Source organism: Etheostoma spectabile, chromosome 8, assembly GCF_008692095.1.
Source record: "Etheostoma spectabile isolate EspeVRDwgs_2016 chromosome 8, UIUC_Espe_1.0, whole genome shotgun sequence".
Classification (NCBI taxonomy): domain Eukaryota; kingdom Metazoa; phylum Chordata; class Actinopteri; order Perciformes; family Percidae; genus Etheostoma; species Etheostoma spectabile.
The window spans coordinates 14,543,333-14,558,244 of NC_045740.1; the positions used below are offsets into that span (position 1 = coordinate 14,543,333).

The window sequence follows — 14,912 nt, forward strand, 5'->3', positions numbered from 1 at the left end:
TATATATATATATATATATATATATATATATATATATATAGATGACCTAAACCACCTTGAAGAAATGATGTAGAGAGTGAGGATGCCAAAGAAAACTGGCCGGAGAACTGAACATAAAGGGTGAAAAAGCAACTTACAAATTGACTTAGTATATAAACACACATAATATAACTGTCATGAATAAATGAAATCAGCAAGACAGTCAGCAGACAATTGGCAAGTACCAAAATTGATCAATTCCATCAAATTAATTAGGTTTTCCCTTCCATTTAAAATAATATTACCCGGTCTTGTCTCGCCTTGAATAAAGAAGTTTGCTCAATCAGCCAGAGAGTTGAATCATTAGGTTGTATCACTTACCATATACCACGGGCATCTGGCCAATCACGGGCCATGCCTGCACATGTCAGGAGGGGTGACACAGGCTTGTCAAACAGGAAGTGGTCCTATTGAAAATACAGAGAAAAGACATGTTATACTCAAAATGCCAACAATGGCTAACTTGGATTGGACAGTATTGTCACAAGGAGAAAGAAAAACTGAGGGTGTGAGACTTGAGAATTCAAATAATCTGTTCAATCTTTCTCATTGTGGGTAGGAGAAAAACGCCATGGCAGGCTCGACTCAATCCCATTTCTGACAAGAAGATAAAATTGTCTGCACCTTATTTTGTTTCCTCTGCTAAAACTTGTGGCAAGTTTCAACCACATCCACAGTAGACTCAACATATTTACCATGAGTGCATATGTTTTACGTAAGTAACCTCATTGGGAAACAGTTCCGTTACACTAGGCATTACTACCACTTTGCACTTTGCAGGTCCTGTGCGTATTTTTCAATTTAAAAAGGGATCTAGCATGGTCCAAAGATCATGTACTATCCCTGCTGCTACTGTATTAAAATGACTGATTATAGGAAGGTTATGTAAAGTTTAGAGAATTGAGTTAAGGAACATGAAATAGTACATTTTCTGATGTTATATTTCACTAGAATTTTAGTCCTAAATGTGATGATTTTGTTTCTACCAAAACAAAAACAAAGCAAGCATGAAATAGCCATGTTTGGAAAATTACCCAATAAATATACAGAGCACATTTTTTCTTGCATTCACACTGCATGCAGTGAATAATTTGTGTGAGTCTCTTTAAATGTAACCTTTGACTAAAATCTTAACAAACTGGAATTGTTAAATGACTGAGCACTGTAAGTCAAAAGTGGTACCTCAATAATGTACAACATCTTCGTAGGCATACAGCACCACTGCATCACTCACATCAATGAGCTGTTGCTGCTCCTCGTCTGTCATCTGGGTGAGGCTGAAGTACCTCCCGGCCAGGTCATCCTTCAGGCCGGAGAGGGCTTCCACCACCACCCTCTCCACCTCCCTGCGCTCTGCCCGGGTGCAGGCGGGAGGCAGGCTTAGTCCACGGATACTGCGGCCCGTTCTCACCCTGGACGACAGCACATAATTTGCGTCAAAGTTGCCCGAATGGATCTGAAACAAAGGCAGGTAGGGAAATGTTTCTACATATATTTTGCACATCACTGATTTGATTTCTTGGAGAAGAAGACGCTCTGTATTGTCATTGAGAGTATTACCTTGCTGGAATCCAGGTCGGTGGGGTGCTTCATGATGCTGGGGTCGTAGCCGTTGTGCCTTTCTTTGATGACAGGGTTCATCAGGTCGGCAAATACCTGAGACAGACCCACAATTTAGGAATATAAAAATACAGGATATTTATGTAATAATCATTTGTGTGCTAAAATCTGGATATAAAATGATGTGACATCGAACATTATCCCTTTCTGGACCACAAGACTGTCCAGCAGAGTCAGATCATTTATGTCATGTATAATATATCCTTTATAATAGATTATCAGTGTACTGAACTTTAACACTCCCACAGAATGGTGACTCAAGATCCATATCAGATTGAAAAAAAACATATTGACAGGAAGAAGTCCGAGATATTTGTGGGGCCTCTAAAGGAAGTACTAGATTAAAATGGAAATATAGTTATACCCTCACTATAGATAGACTGAGACATCCCAAAAGAGGTGTCCTGGCCTAAAACTCTCCCTCTCCTGTGCTGTAATACTCCTTCCTACTACAATACACATTTCCAAATCATTTCTGTCTGATGATTAAAGTGGTTTCACATTTGTGGAAATTGTCTTAATAGTTAAAACAAGTTGGGTTATACAATGTCTTAATTCATACCAATACCAATTTGCAGTACTCTGAAGTACTATGTAATTGTCTGCAGTGTGGACTTTGTCAATGGTGTCCTTGTCACTGAAAGGTGAGGAGCTTGTCTGTAGTGTGTAATGTGTGTATTTGTGTGTTTGAAAAAGTACAATGATATCTGACCTCGTAAGATTCCTCGTCTCCTGCCACCATACCAACAGTCTTGATGAACGGGTGCCCAGGGTTGTCCACGCCTGTCTGAATGGCCTGGTCCAGCGTGTACCCATTGGGAGTGGCCTTATCACACAGCTTGGCATAGATGGCAGGTGTCAGGTGACTGGCCATGCAGTTGTTGTGTTTGCGCAAGTCAGGGTACTCCGCACTGCACAAATACAAATTCAAGATAAGAAACAAAGCAGTGTGGCCACAGGTTGACCCTGGCTGTGCCATTGGAGCAGTTGCGGTGTGAGTGACTCATTCAAGGACACTTCCAAATGGCACGTACAGTACAGGTAACTGGGGTTAAATCCTGTGACCGAACGGCTGTTGGACAAACTGCTGCAAAATGTGTCTACTAATTGAATTATAGTAGAGGATAATAATGTAGGATATGCTGGAACATTGTGAATAATAATTAAAGCTACATGATATATGGTAAAGACAACGTCTCATGGCTCTCACAGTCTTTCATGTTGGATAACAAATGTAACATACGTGCCATTGCAGATGGAGAAGAGAGCCTTTACATTTACTTTGTTTCCTTAAGATTATGCTGCTAACACAAGACTAATGACTAATTCACCTCTATCTGTTATTTATTATTTAGGTCTTTGGGCAAGCTAGTATGGAAACAAAAAGAACCTGGCTTTTAATCGAAGTCTGGCTTTTAATCAAACAAAAATTCTTCTGGATGGAATGAAATTGAGTTAGGCATGATAGAGACTAAAACTGCAGAAGAGCACAGGCTAAGCCCCTGTGTTCCTATTCTCTGCTGTTTGTCTAAAGACAAGGAAGGCTATATTATTTAAATTTAAAATTATACAAAACCTGTATTTCCTAATTGCTCCCCAAACAATGTGACAAGCATCACTGATGATGATAATATACAGTAGGTATCCAAGATTTTTGTCACAGAGAAATTCTAGTCTACTATACACAGGCACACATTCCCCTTTCCTCCACATCAATGAGTTGAGAAGGCGGTTAATGTTATCAGTGCTTGCCTTGCACAAACTGTCTGCTGTTACGATGTTCCTATTTTTCTTATTAATATCCATTTTCGCGGCATTTTATGCCTTTAATAGATGCAGAGGGATGGCAGGAAATGAGGGAGAGATGCAACAAAAGCTGATGCCTACGGTTGGCGTCCCAACACCTAAGCCATGGGGGCAGTGCATTACAACCTTTTCAAAGCCAAGAAAACAAAGAGGGCCGCAGACATAAAATGTGGTTCCAGATTCAGATTAGTATCATACCACTGAATATGCTCCACTAATATGTGCACATTGTGCAATATGCATGAGTATCTGTTCTCATTGCAAGATTTAACAATGCCAGCAAGCTTCCTGCTCAGGGTCCCTGGGTACATTTGTCCAAAAGCAACAATTGATAAAACAGAGACTAATCTCCAAACCAATGTCAGCACTTTTACAGTCAGTGGAGAAATGTTACTCTACATTTACTCAAGTACTGTGCTAATTAGTAAAAATTTGAGGTAGTTGTGGGCTACTTTACTTGCATATTTCTTTTTTAGTTACATTTATCCGACAGCTATAGTTACTTGTACAATTTTACACAAAATAAATATAAAAATACAATACGAAACACTTAATAAAACTTTCAATGTAGCTATTTTGCATAATGAGTACTTTTACTTGCGGTGCTTCAAGCTGCTAAATGTATTTGAACCTTAGTAAGATTTTGAACGCAGGGGTTTTACTTGTGATAGTTAGTAACATTTTGGCGAGTAGGCTAATATTTTAACCTACTTTTTGTGTAAAGACTGTGTGTGTGCTCTTTCGGTGTGTTCGGTGTGTCACCATTCTGCAACACTCTGGGCAGGGTTTTATATCTGAGCAGCCGATAACCTTTTGTTAATAATTATGAAAGCTAGGCTATATGCATTGCTTTTTGACGCGGCGTGTAGTTGGACACGTATGCACCATATCTCCCCAACCTCTCCGAGTCTTATTTATATTCACAACCATTCCCATTCTAGGCTGTCTTCACACAGCACACATTAATTATAAGGCAAACAACTGCTTTTTCCAATGTTATACTTGTCTAAAATATAAACCTATAAGTTAGCTCTAGGCTACTTTACAATTTCCCATTGAAGGCTACATGTGTTATGCTAAATCTGTATTTTAGGAGCAGGTTTGTGTAATAGGCTGACGTTGTTCCTCTTGTACCTTAATACAAATCATTAATATCAATCATTATATTGAACAACAGACATAATGGCAGCAAAAGTGTTGTATAAAGTGAGTGTTTTTGTTAGTGTAGACATCTATACGGGTCGGGGTGGTAACAGTGTTGTTTACTGTATAGCTAACAAGGTTGCTTTGATGTTTCACACCCCGCCTTTTTTTTCCATTAACTCTTTACTGTAGAACATAATTATGCTTAATTTAAGTCGATGACATGACCGTATAAAAATGACTTCTTAATTATTGAACATAATGACATACATGGTGTTTTTAAAGCCATTTTACACAAACCGGCGGGGTACCGTTACCTGGCGGGGTAGCTCCTGCGTACGGGCACTCCTCCGGCGCTGACGTGATCCCGGTGCAGTAGAAATCCAGCCGTTACAGAGCCCCCCACCAACGACAGGATCTGGATTTTTCGTTTGGAGGACAGGATTCTTGAGAAGCTGCTTGCCATTTTTTGTTCTCTGCAGGGAAGGACTGACAGGTGGACGGGAGCGTCGGTGATGAAGCGCCTCTGATGGAATGAAAGCAGGGAGGGAGGAGAAGGTTTAACCGGAGCGATGTAAAGTGGGACGGAGAAACACAGAACGAGACCGGAAATGTAGCTATAGCTTCAAAATAAAAGTGTAAAAGACAATTAAGATTTTGATGTAGTTCAATGTACACAGCTCCCAGTGTCTGGCACACTCTCTCACCACTCCCTCTTCATTCCCTCTCTGTTGGCTTAATATTCTTTGCTATAATACACCGGAATATTAAATTAGACTACCATGCATGATATACATACTGTACATTGATGTTATACTGCTTTGCTAAACAGTAGTAGTAGTATTATATTATTAGCCTACTACTATTATATTGCACCTATACTATATCTTATGTTATGATTATGTTTATATCTAGTTGTCTTACAACATCATTCAGCTACTAGATTGTATTTCTGGTGTCCACTGTTTACATATATATTCTGGACTCACTGTTAATAGTAGGAGTGATAATAAACTGATCACTTACCTTGTGTAGACTGTATATGTCATGAAGCCATAAGTGGGGAAGTGACAAGTCTGTGTCAATGTGTGTTTCTGGATGCTTTTGTTTCTTTCTCTCTCCCTCTCCTCGCACTTTTTTTGTGGGCCAGCCTTTCCTAGGAGTGACCTGCAGGTAATTCCTGAATTACTCACCTGTTTTGAGTAATTGCTCACAATGCTCATCAGCGCAGCTTCTAAAGCTTTGGGTACCATGACAAGCCCTTTTAACATTTAAAAGCTAAGTTTGACTATCCGGAATTAACGGTAACACTTTCCAATAAGGTACACAAAAAAGTAGGTAATGATTAACGAATGAGGAAAGAAGGGTTAATGTTTGACTGTGATCCAAGCACTAATGATTAGTTAGGCCTACTGTTAAACAGACAGGTAGCTACTTTATTTGAGTATTACAGCAACCTTCCTCGGGATACATCAAGTTTTATTTTATCTGTGTGTACTTTATTCTATTGCAGAGGTAAATTCTATTCTGCACTACATTTATTTGCAAACTACTTACAGATTCATGTGATCATCTTATAAAATATGAGAAAAGGCTATTGCTATTGCTATACACTTGTACCACCTTGGCAGCTGCAGCATTAAGATGTTTATAGTTAAATACATTAGTAAGAATAATCCAAGAATATATTATATAATAGTAACAACAACAATGTATGTATATGTGTGTGTGTGTGTGTGTGTGTGTGTGTGTGTTTGTGTACATGACATTATTGTGAAATAAAAGGAAATCACATATCTTATTTTGGCTATCTTAACAGTGGTGGTGAAGTGCGTGGTGTGAATACTAAAGGACAGTGAATGGGGCTGCAGCACTCAAGGGTTTCACATCACGATGCCTGGGCTCCCTCACACAGCCCAAAACACATAATGCAGAGGATAAGTGAGCCTTCACAAGGCTAATCCAGTCATTCATACCATAAAAATAGATGCAACATCCTCCTAACAAAACATCCCGGCTGATTTGAGTTTACTCAAGTGAAAATTACTGGGGGTTTCTTTGTCTAATGATACATGTGCGTACCACTAAAGGTAACATTGACCTCCAAGAAACCTTTAGCAATAACATCAATATTTATAGAAAAGATCTTTGTGAAAATGATTACTTATAATAAAGTTATTTTAATAGTTAAGATGTACTGAAGCAATAAGTAAAGAAAACCTTACAACACTTCAGACTCAAAGCTTGACATCACAGACCTCAGATCTTATTTCCACTTCTAGACTGTGACCTCATCTGACTTCTCCAGACTTTTCTTTCACGTAGGTGCAGTGTATATATAGTGCATGTAGATAACTAACTTTCCCAGCTGGATGGTGATTTAATGGACCTTACTTTTGCAAAAACAACTCATCATTTGAAATATGTTGGACAAAGTCAGTAATAAGATCTTTGCAGTTACAGACTTGCATGTCCACTTTAAAATGTCCCCTACAGTCTCTAGTTTCCAGACAGAGGCCATACTGTTTCATATTCAGGGTCTGAGCTCCTTATAGGGGATCATTTAGTAATCTGTGGATTAAAGAGGAAAGTTCACATTGCATTTCTGCAGGATATGGAATTAGTTTGCCACACAGCAGGATGTATTTGAACAAATAATGTTGAATGTACATGTAACTCTGCTACAATTCAACCAACCACCTGCATGATCAAATAAAAAAATATGATAGTAAGTGTTACTGGAAAAAAACAGTGCCTATAAAATGGATTCACTTAACCTGGACTTGCTTTATTATTTCACAAAAAACTGGGGAATGTAGTAAAAAACTGAACACAATTAACCATTCTACCTCAATTTAAATACAAACATAAAACATGTATTGATAGCAAAAGTATTTACACCCTTTAATATAACCCACATCCTTTTTGTGAAGTAAATTGCAACATAATGACTCACATGAAGATCATCCATGTGCAATCAGGGTGTGACAAATGAAAAGGGTCAAATACACGGTACCTGGAAGCTGACATACTGAATATCGTTCAGAATACAGAAAGGTCCACCTTAACACTAGTGAGGGAGGCCATAAGGAGGCCTGTGGTTAGCAGCTTCAGGCTATGGAAGAGGTCTTGGAAGTCTTCTGGAAGTACACTAAAGTACAAAACAACAATTTTAATGCAGTGGGAAGAAGCCAAGTCAGAGTACACATCATAATATGATAACATAAACATCATTTTTGGCAGGATTTGAACGCTACAGTTCAGTGACTAATGGTCCCAACATCACAGAGCTATAGAAGTTTTGTGTGTACAGTAAGAGTGTGGTAAAAGTATCAAAGTACTGAAATACTAATTTTGCCACGTCCCATGCTTATTGCACTTATGTGTTTGTAGTACTACATTTCCTCAAGACACTCTATTCTATTTTTCACACTTGTAGAGGAACCCACGTCCAAGCAGGGTTCAATCCGAGCTTGCATTTAGCCCGGCTTTATTTTGCACTTTTATTTATGGGGCATATCCCAATATCTGTCAGTTTACCTACAGTATTTTTTTTTCTTCTTAGTTTTATGAGCATTCAGTTACTGAATAGATCACACACAGGCACATAGATTTTTGATATTGGGCACTTTTGATAACTTATTTAATTATTTATTAAATCATCTTAGCTATTGGACTGATGATTGCATGTCACCACCAGTGCTGCGTTGTGGTTGTTGTTGTTCTTGTTTGTTCGGTTTTCTGTATTGTATAAATCTTCGTTGGTGTGGTTTCTATTGTCTTTTTTGTTTATGGTTATTTACGGTTGTATGCGCTTATTGTTTAATGTGGCTCCCTTGAGTGCAAAACAAATTCCCCTCAGGGCAATAAAGGTTTCATTCAATTCATTCTTTGCAGTGAAATATTTAATACAAGAATCTATTTCATATGTGGGAGCCTTTTGAACATGAAAAACATTGTTGTACATTGTTCTCGATTTTTAATGCCTTGCCTCTGAGCCTAAAAGGACATGAACTTGAAGAGAGTTAATACTTCTGCTGCATGTAATTCATTTTGTAATTCAAAAAGCTATTGGCACTTAATTTCATCAGTGTCAAAAAACCTCAATCGCTCATGTATTTATAATTCAACAGGACTTTCCACAGCAGATGTCTATAATTATTATAGTATAAAAGGCACAGGTGCTATAAACAATAACAATGGCACTGTTGTATTCTAGACTAAGCTTAAACATTAACAGTGAGCCAGCATGCACAATACCAAGACCCTAAGGGCAGCTAAATAGAATTCAGCCATGATTACATATATTCTACACACCTAAGAAGTGGGTCACCTTATCAGACTTCACAGTAAGCAACTGGTGCTCGATGCCAAGCTAATCTCGTGAGTAATGACCAATGACATTTAAAGAATCTCACCGCATAACTAGCAGTTCTGATGAAAAAAAATAAAATCCAATTGATTTACTTCCTACTGAAAGCACACAAAGAGTTTTATAGTTTTAGAGAACTGACCTTTGAGCAGGTTGGCGATTACAGGTCAAAGGCATCAGGTTTCATTTGATTTGTTGGCCGAATTGAATTATAAAAGTCACACTCAAAAAGAAGGAAGCATGTGCAGCAAAACGTTTAAGTTTACATTACTGTACAGGGTTTATTGTCTTTTCCTGTTCATCATATATTAAAAAACTAATCCTGTGAATCCTGACAAAGCAGGGGAGAGTGTAGGATAAAAAAGATTTTCAATCCGTAATTAAGAAAACTGACTTTTATTTACACAAGACTTACATACATAACATAAGATATTTGCAATATGAATCAATAATTAGGCCCTTCCATTTCACTTAAAAGAAAGTTCATAACAAAAAACTAATAAATGAATAGTATTTATATCAACACATTTAGGCTTTTCACTTGATTGAAAATTGCTTTTTACAATTTAGAAAAACAATGACATAGTATCACCATTTTCCAATGTTTTAGCTTCAGAGCGGCCCGTGCAGAAAACCCGGCATATGAAGAACACAAACTGTCAGGGTCAAAAGTGTTGGAGGAAGAGACTGAAAGGGACATTCATTCAAAGTCTTTCAAGTGGTGCTTGAAAGACATCTTTCAGATCTGCCATCAAAAGCACTCTTGACAAAATAAGGCTAAGAACGGCCCACAACTTCACAGTAAAACACAGAATGGACAATCTTTTCACTTTGTTGCCAGATGATTTCCTTGAATCAGTGAAGCAGCCTCTTTCTGCTGTAGGTCCTTTCTGATGAGGGTCTGATTGGCTGGGGCGAGAGGTCCACTCCATCAACTTCTGTCCTCCTCCCTGATGCAGCATCATCTAAAGTTTGGGTAAATAATGTTTTTTTTTAGTTAACTAGTGACAAGGGTAATCAAGAAACATGCTTGTTCATTTCAGGCCAGCGAAAGACTGCTAGCGTGCTGACCTACTGGCTCACCTGGAGAAGTAGAAAATACACTACATGGCCAAGAGTACTACTAGTAAAGTGCTAATGTGTCTATAGTGGGTGAGCTAAACACTTTTTATGCTGACTTTGCATTTCCCTGCACATTAAGTCAGGAGGGCTTTTTAAAGAATGAAATGAGTAAGACCTGACGTTATCAGGTCTGGGTTCTCAACTGTGTTCTACCATGGATGTACAGGTGATGAACAACTAGCGCCGGTATCCACAATAATATTTAATCGGTCACTGGCTCTGTCTGTCATACACACAAGCTTCAAGTAGTTCACCAGCACTCCTGTGCCCAAGAAAACAAGACCAGCCTGACTGAATGTCTACCTCCCAGTGGCCCTCAAATCTATAGTGATGAAATACTTTGAATGACTGGTCAAGGATTACATCTGCTCCTCACTACCCAGCAAAGTGGACCCATTATAGTTATACCGTCTAGTCTGGCTATCACCAGAACCAGCCAAGCTCAATAGATCTGAGACTGAGCATTGGTCTGGGGAGTCTGCTCTGCATTTTCTAATGCACAAGATGCGTGACCAATGGGGATAGTTCAAATTACTCTGTACACAACTGGAAAGTCCTTCAACCAATCAGACCAACAATTGGGGTGACGTAGCAGCGGGTCAACAGGTTGCTGCACTTCGGTGGCCGCTATGTTGAATGTAAACAAGAAGCTGCTTGGTCGCTTCTCTATCGTCATCGTATTGAAAAACCTGCCAATAGCGCGCCAGGTAGATACGACAGTTTGTGATTGGTTCCCGCAAAATTGTGAACTGAAACAGGAGAATTAAAGGTGCAGGTTTCCAGACCGAGGTGCAGGGCAAAATCAAATCTCTGGCAGAGTGGGCGGGGTTTACCCAGTCTACCTACCAACATAACCAATCATAATTAAATGGCAAAAAACAGATAACTGTAAAACACAAGCACTGTACATCTTACCTATACAATTTGGCGTTCTCTTACTAGCAGAGCCTGATTTGCCCTTGAACAGCAATGGAGAGTGAGTGAGGGCCAAAATCCCAGTCGCTGTCACCGGCTTCCTCATCTTTGAGCTGGGAGGAGTCTCAACTGTCAAAATGTAGCAAAAAAATCAGCGATAAAATCAGTTTTATTCTGTAAGTTAATGCAATCATTTCAACAAAAAAAAGTTCAATATTGTTCATATCATTTAATATCTCATTAGTTGGACAAATACCATAACCATTTTTTAAATGGTTGCTCAATTCTAGAGCTAAAAATGAGTCTAAAAACAATTCATAGGTCAATATGAACAACAGATTTATCATAAGATTATATATTTTTTTAATTTGGCCCACCCATGAGAGAGAGACATCACACAGACAGCCTTTAGTTCGGTTGATCTTTCCAGGTGTGAAATCAAACCAAACCAAACCGACCGAGGTCTACTAACACACCAACTGATTCAAACCAAAGCAAATGAACAACAGGTGTGAAAACACTTGTAGCTGCAAATTTGTGAACCATAGCTTACTTGACTTAACATCTCCATTTCCAGCAGCCCAGATGATGTCTTCTTCTTCTCTCTGATGATCAGCACAGTCAGCCTCCTCCGCCAGCTTCTCCATCCAGAACAAGCCTTCCAGTGGGGACGGAGGAGATGCATCTGTTCCAACTGGGGGTGACTGTTTGGAAGTAAAAGCTAATAATTCAGTTTTGTTGTCTGAGGGTTCATCTGTGTCCTCAACATCCTGCAATTTGCTAACTCCAAGCTCAGCTTCCTCCAGCAACTCCACCAAAAAAGGCTCCCCCTTCAGACCACGATCTTTGCCTCCAACCACTCCAGTCTGAGCTCTCTTCCTCCGAGGCCAGCTGTTGAAATTGTCTGGGGTCACCTTACCAACACTCTGAGGTGAAGGAGTCAGGGGAATGATGTCTGCAGTTGCCACTGGAGACATTGTTCCTGCATGATGGCGTGTAGGGGTGTAAGACTGGCAGATGTAAGTTTGGACGCTTCCACCTTTTCCAGGGGTGCTCTTGGCAGGGGTGACATGAGTACAGACAGATGGTGAAACACATCCTGGATCTCTGTGCTTAGAGAACAACGCCAAGGGGCTGTCCAGCTGAGAAGGTTTCACAACAACTAAAGGGCTCCGAGGTACTGATCGAGAACCTCCATCTGATGCCAAATCACTCGCATTCATGGAATCTGTACGTCTGATCTTGAGCTTGGGAAGTCCTGATGTTAGCATTTCCATTTCTACGTGGTAAGTCAGAGAGTTAGGAGTGTGCATGCTTTTCTGACGACTAAGTCTTGCCGGGCCTCTAGGAGTTGAAAATCGAGGGGATTCATTTCCATAGCCCAAACGAGCAGCAGCTTCTCTCTGTTGGCGGTCAGGGGTCTGCCGGAAGCCGTAGCTCCGGCTAGGTGTGCCTTGGGGTGGCTCCCGTGATTTGGGTGACACTGTGTTCAACAAAAAGTCTTCGCTGGACATTGAGGGCTTCCGTGAAAAACTAATGTTCATCTTGATACCCCCACTAAGCTGGGTCTTTACAACTGCAGCATCTACAATGTCCATACTATCGTCGTCTGTGGATACAGAGTTAAAACATGACGAGTCCAACGGCTGGGAATCTGTGTGGGAACTAGAGTCAGTTTCAGAGGATCGGGAAAGTCTAGCTTGTACCTTGTCTTTTGATTCTAACTGCATGTTTTTTCCCACAAGATTACATTTTTCAGCAGCTTCTGTCTTCAGTTGGGAGGGAACATTCTCACTAGACTGAGACCTTAATTTACGTCTGGTGGTTCCAGCCCCTTGACTAGACCTCGATTTTGTCGGGGACTTTGCTGGAGACTTTACTGAGGTATTTGGTCCCTCTGAATAAGTAGTACCTCCTACTGTGGTAAATGCTGGCTTACATGGGGATGCAATATTTGAATTCTTGCCTGGAGTTTGTCCAGAGCGAGTAATCATTTTGTCAGTAGGAATAGGGGTCTTGGATTGAGTTCTAGTGTTGGGTTTAGGTGGTGTGGATTGTGGAGGATACATTTCCAGTAGACTAACAGTGTCACATTTTTCAGGTGTTTTTATCTCGTTTTTTTCCTGCAAAAAAGTAACACTATTTGCAGTCTTTTCTGAGGTCTTGAAAATGTCTATTTTAGGGTTTGTGCTTTTGACAGGACTACTGAACTCAATGTTTTTTTTCAGTCTTGGCGAAGTACGTGATGCAGTACGAGGCGACTCTGGCACCTTGAAAGTAACACTGCCCTCTGCCATTCTACATTTCTGAGGTGATGGAGACCATGTGACACTTTTCTTGGGAGTCTTGGAAATTGGGCTATTGAGAAGATGTAATCCTGAAGAGATGTGGGATTCAACCAAGGCCTTGACCGGAGTCCTGAGAATACCCTTCAGTGGACTCCTCACAGGGCTCTCCTTAGTAGGTGTCTCTACCAAAGGAGTCTGTCTGGCTGGAGATCTGAAAGGACTGCCTCTCAGACCCATGCCATGTTCACGAGAGCTGCCTGCTACAGGGCTCTCTGCAACAGAGAGAACACACATCCTGGATGGAGGTGGGGTTTTGGGGGACTCTGGGGTTCGATTGCTCTTGGGTGTCCTGGGTGTCGTGATCCCATGTATGGCCCTCCCACATTTGCCAGGTGACTTTGTTGGAGTTTTATTTGGACTCTAATACAAACACACAAACAAAACAAATTATTCAACCTACAACAACTTGTTTTGGCCAGTTGGGGGCAGTGGAAACAAGTTGACAATTGACATAGATATAGTGAACTTTTACAGAGCAACACTGTTATTTACCTGAGTAGTGTTTGTGGCCACTTAATGAATGCAAGGTCAATATTAAATGTTTTCGATCTCTACCTATTCCTGAGGGAATAGTGGGCTTTTAGAGCTTTTTTTTATTTTTTCAACTATAAACAGCTGCCTGCTGCAACTAAAAACGGCTCTATAAGAGCGGTAAAAGTGAATCAAAATATTAAAAGGTGAGGGACGGACAGCTAAACAATAATAAGAAATTTGCTACAAAGCCACGTAAAGTTCAGAAAAGCCGCATTCAGGTGGTAATTATCTGTAGGTCCATCACCAAAAGAAATACCGTTTACATTGTCACTTGATACATTGTTATTATAAAAATATTGATTACAGCTGCTTTAAAATCAGATTTAAGAGTGAAACAATCACACAATTTACCCCATTAGCACTTATTGTAGATTTTTGAAGTACTTATTCTGAAAAATCACTTGACAGTAAAAGGGATAGTTTAGTATATTGAGGAGGGGAGGATGGGAAAATGGCTGAATGAATGCATAGATAATGTAGTTAAATGGATGTCTTCAAATATTTATTGAACAAGCAGGAAAACGATGTGTAAAGTAATTTGGTTGGGTATCGTAGAAAGCATTTCAATACTGGTACAGATACCAATACTGTGACTTTGATACCGGTTTCTAAACAATACTTTATTCAATTCCAATTTTGCAAAAATCAATTTTAACAGAAAGTAATAACAACATTACACAATACGGCCCAAATCTTTTTGGGCCGTATTTTTCTTTTATTTATTTATCATATGTTTTTCCCGCGTGTCTCTACAACGTGTGACGTTAGCAAATAACCAACATTGTTAGATCTTGGTAGAAGCATGCTGAATGCTTATTGGCTCACTGACGCTGATGAGATTTACTACTAAGTTATTAAAAGTGGGTATTGAATGACAAGGTATTTTTCAATATTCAATACTTAAGAGGCAATACGGTAAGTGCCTAAAAAGTATCAAATTTTCTACACAGCCTTAAAAGTAAATTACTGTTTGTTTTTTTATTTTGCACATACTTTAACAAAAAAAAAAAAAA

General features: G+C 39.6%; 2 protein-coding genes across 3 annotated transcripts in view; both read right to left on the reverse strand.

The window, feature by feature from the left end:
• The window catches only part of ckmt1 (creatine kinase, mitochondrial 1), a 13,447-nt gene extending 8,249 nt beyond the window's left edge, over positions 1-5,198 (reverse strand). Inside the window, exons 1-5 of the mRNA XM_032522607.1 lie at positions 4,926-5,198; positions 2,372-2,570; positions 1,600-1,695; positions 1,274-1,495; positions 361-446 (exon numbers count right to left, since the gene is read on the reverse strand). Coding sequence (XP_032378498.1) covers positions 361-446; positions 1,274-1,495; positions 1,600-1,695; positions 2,372-2,570; positions 4,926-5,074 — 752 coding nt within the window. The 5' untranslated portion in view covers positions 5,075-5,198. The remainder of the gene's footprint in view (positions 1-360; positions 447-1,273; positions 1,496-1,599; positions 1,696-2,371; positions 2,571-4,925) is intronic.
• Positions 5,199-9,360: 4,162 nt separating this feature from the next.
• Positions 9,361-14,912, reverse strand: part of ticrr (TopBP1-interacting, checkpoint, and replication regulator) — a 15,007-nt gene continuing 9,455 nt past the window's right edge. The window contains exons 19-22 of one of the 2 annotated variants that reach the window (XM_032522609.1): positions 11,937-13,725; positions 11,571-11,675; positions 11,018-11,146; positions 9,361-9,945 (exon numbers count right to left, since the gene is read on the reverse strand). In XM_032522609.1, coding sequence (XP_032378500.1) covers positions 9,836-9,945; positions 11,018-11,146; positions 11,571-11,675; positions 11,937-13,725 — 2,133 coding nt within the window. In that variant the 3' untranslated portion in view covers positions 9,361-9,835. Of the gene's footprint in view, positions 9,946-11,017; positions 11,147-11,570; positions 13,726-14,912 lie in introns of both variants that reach the window. The other variant, XM_032522608.1, reaches the window with a different exon arrangement.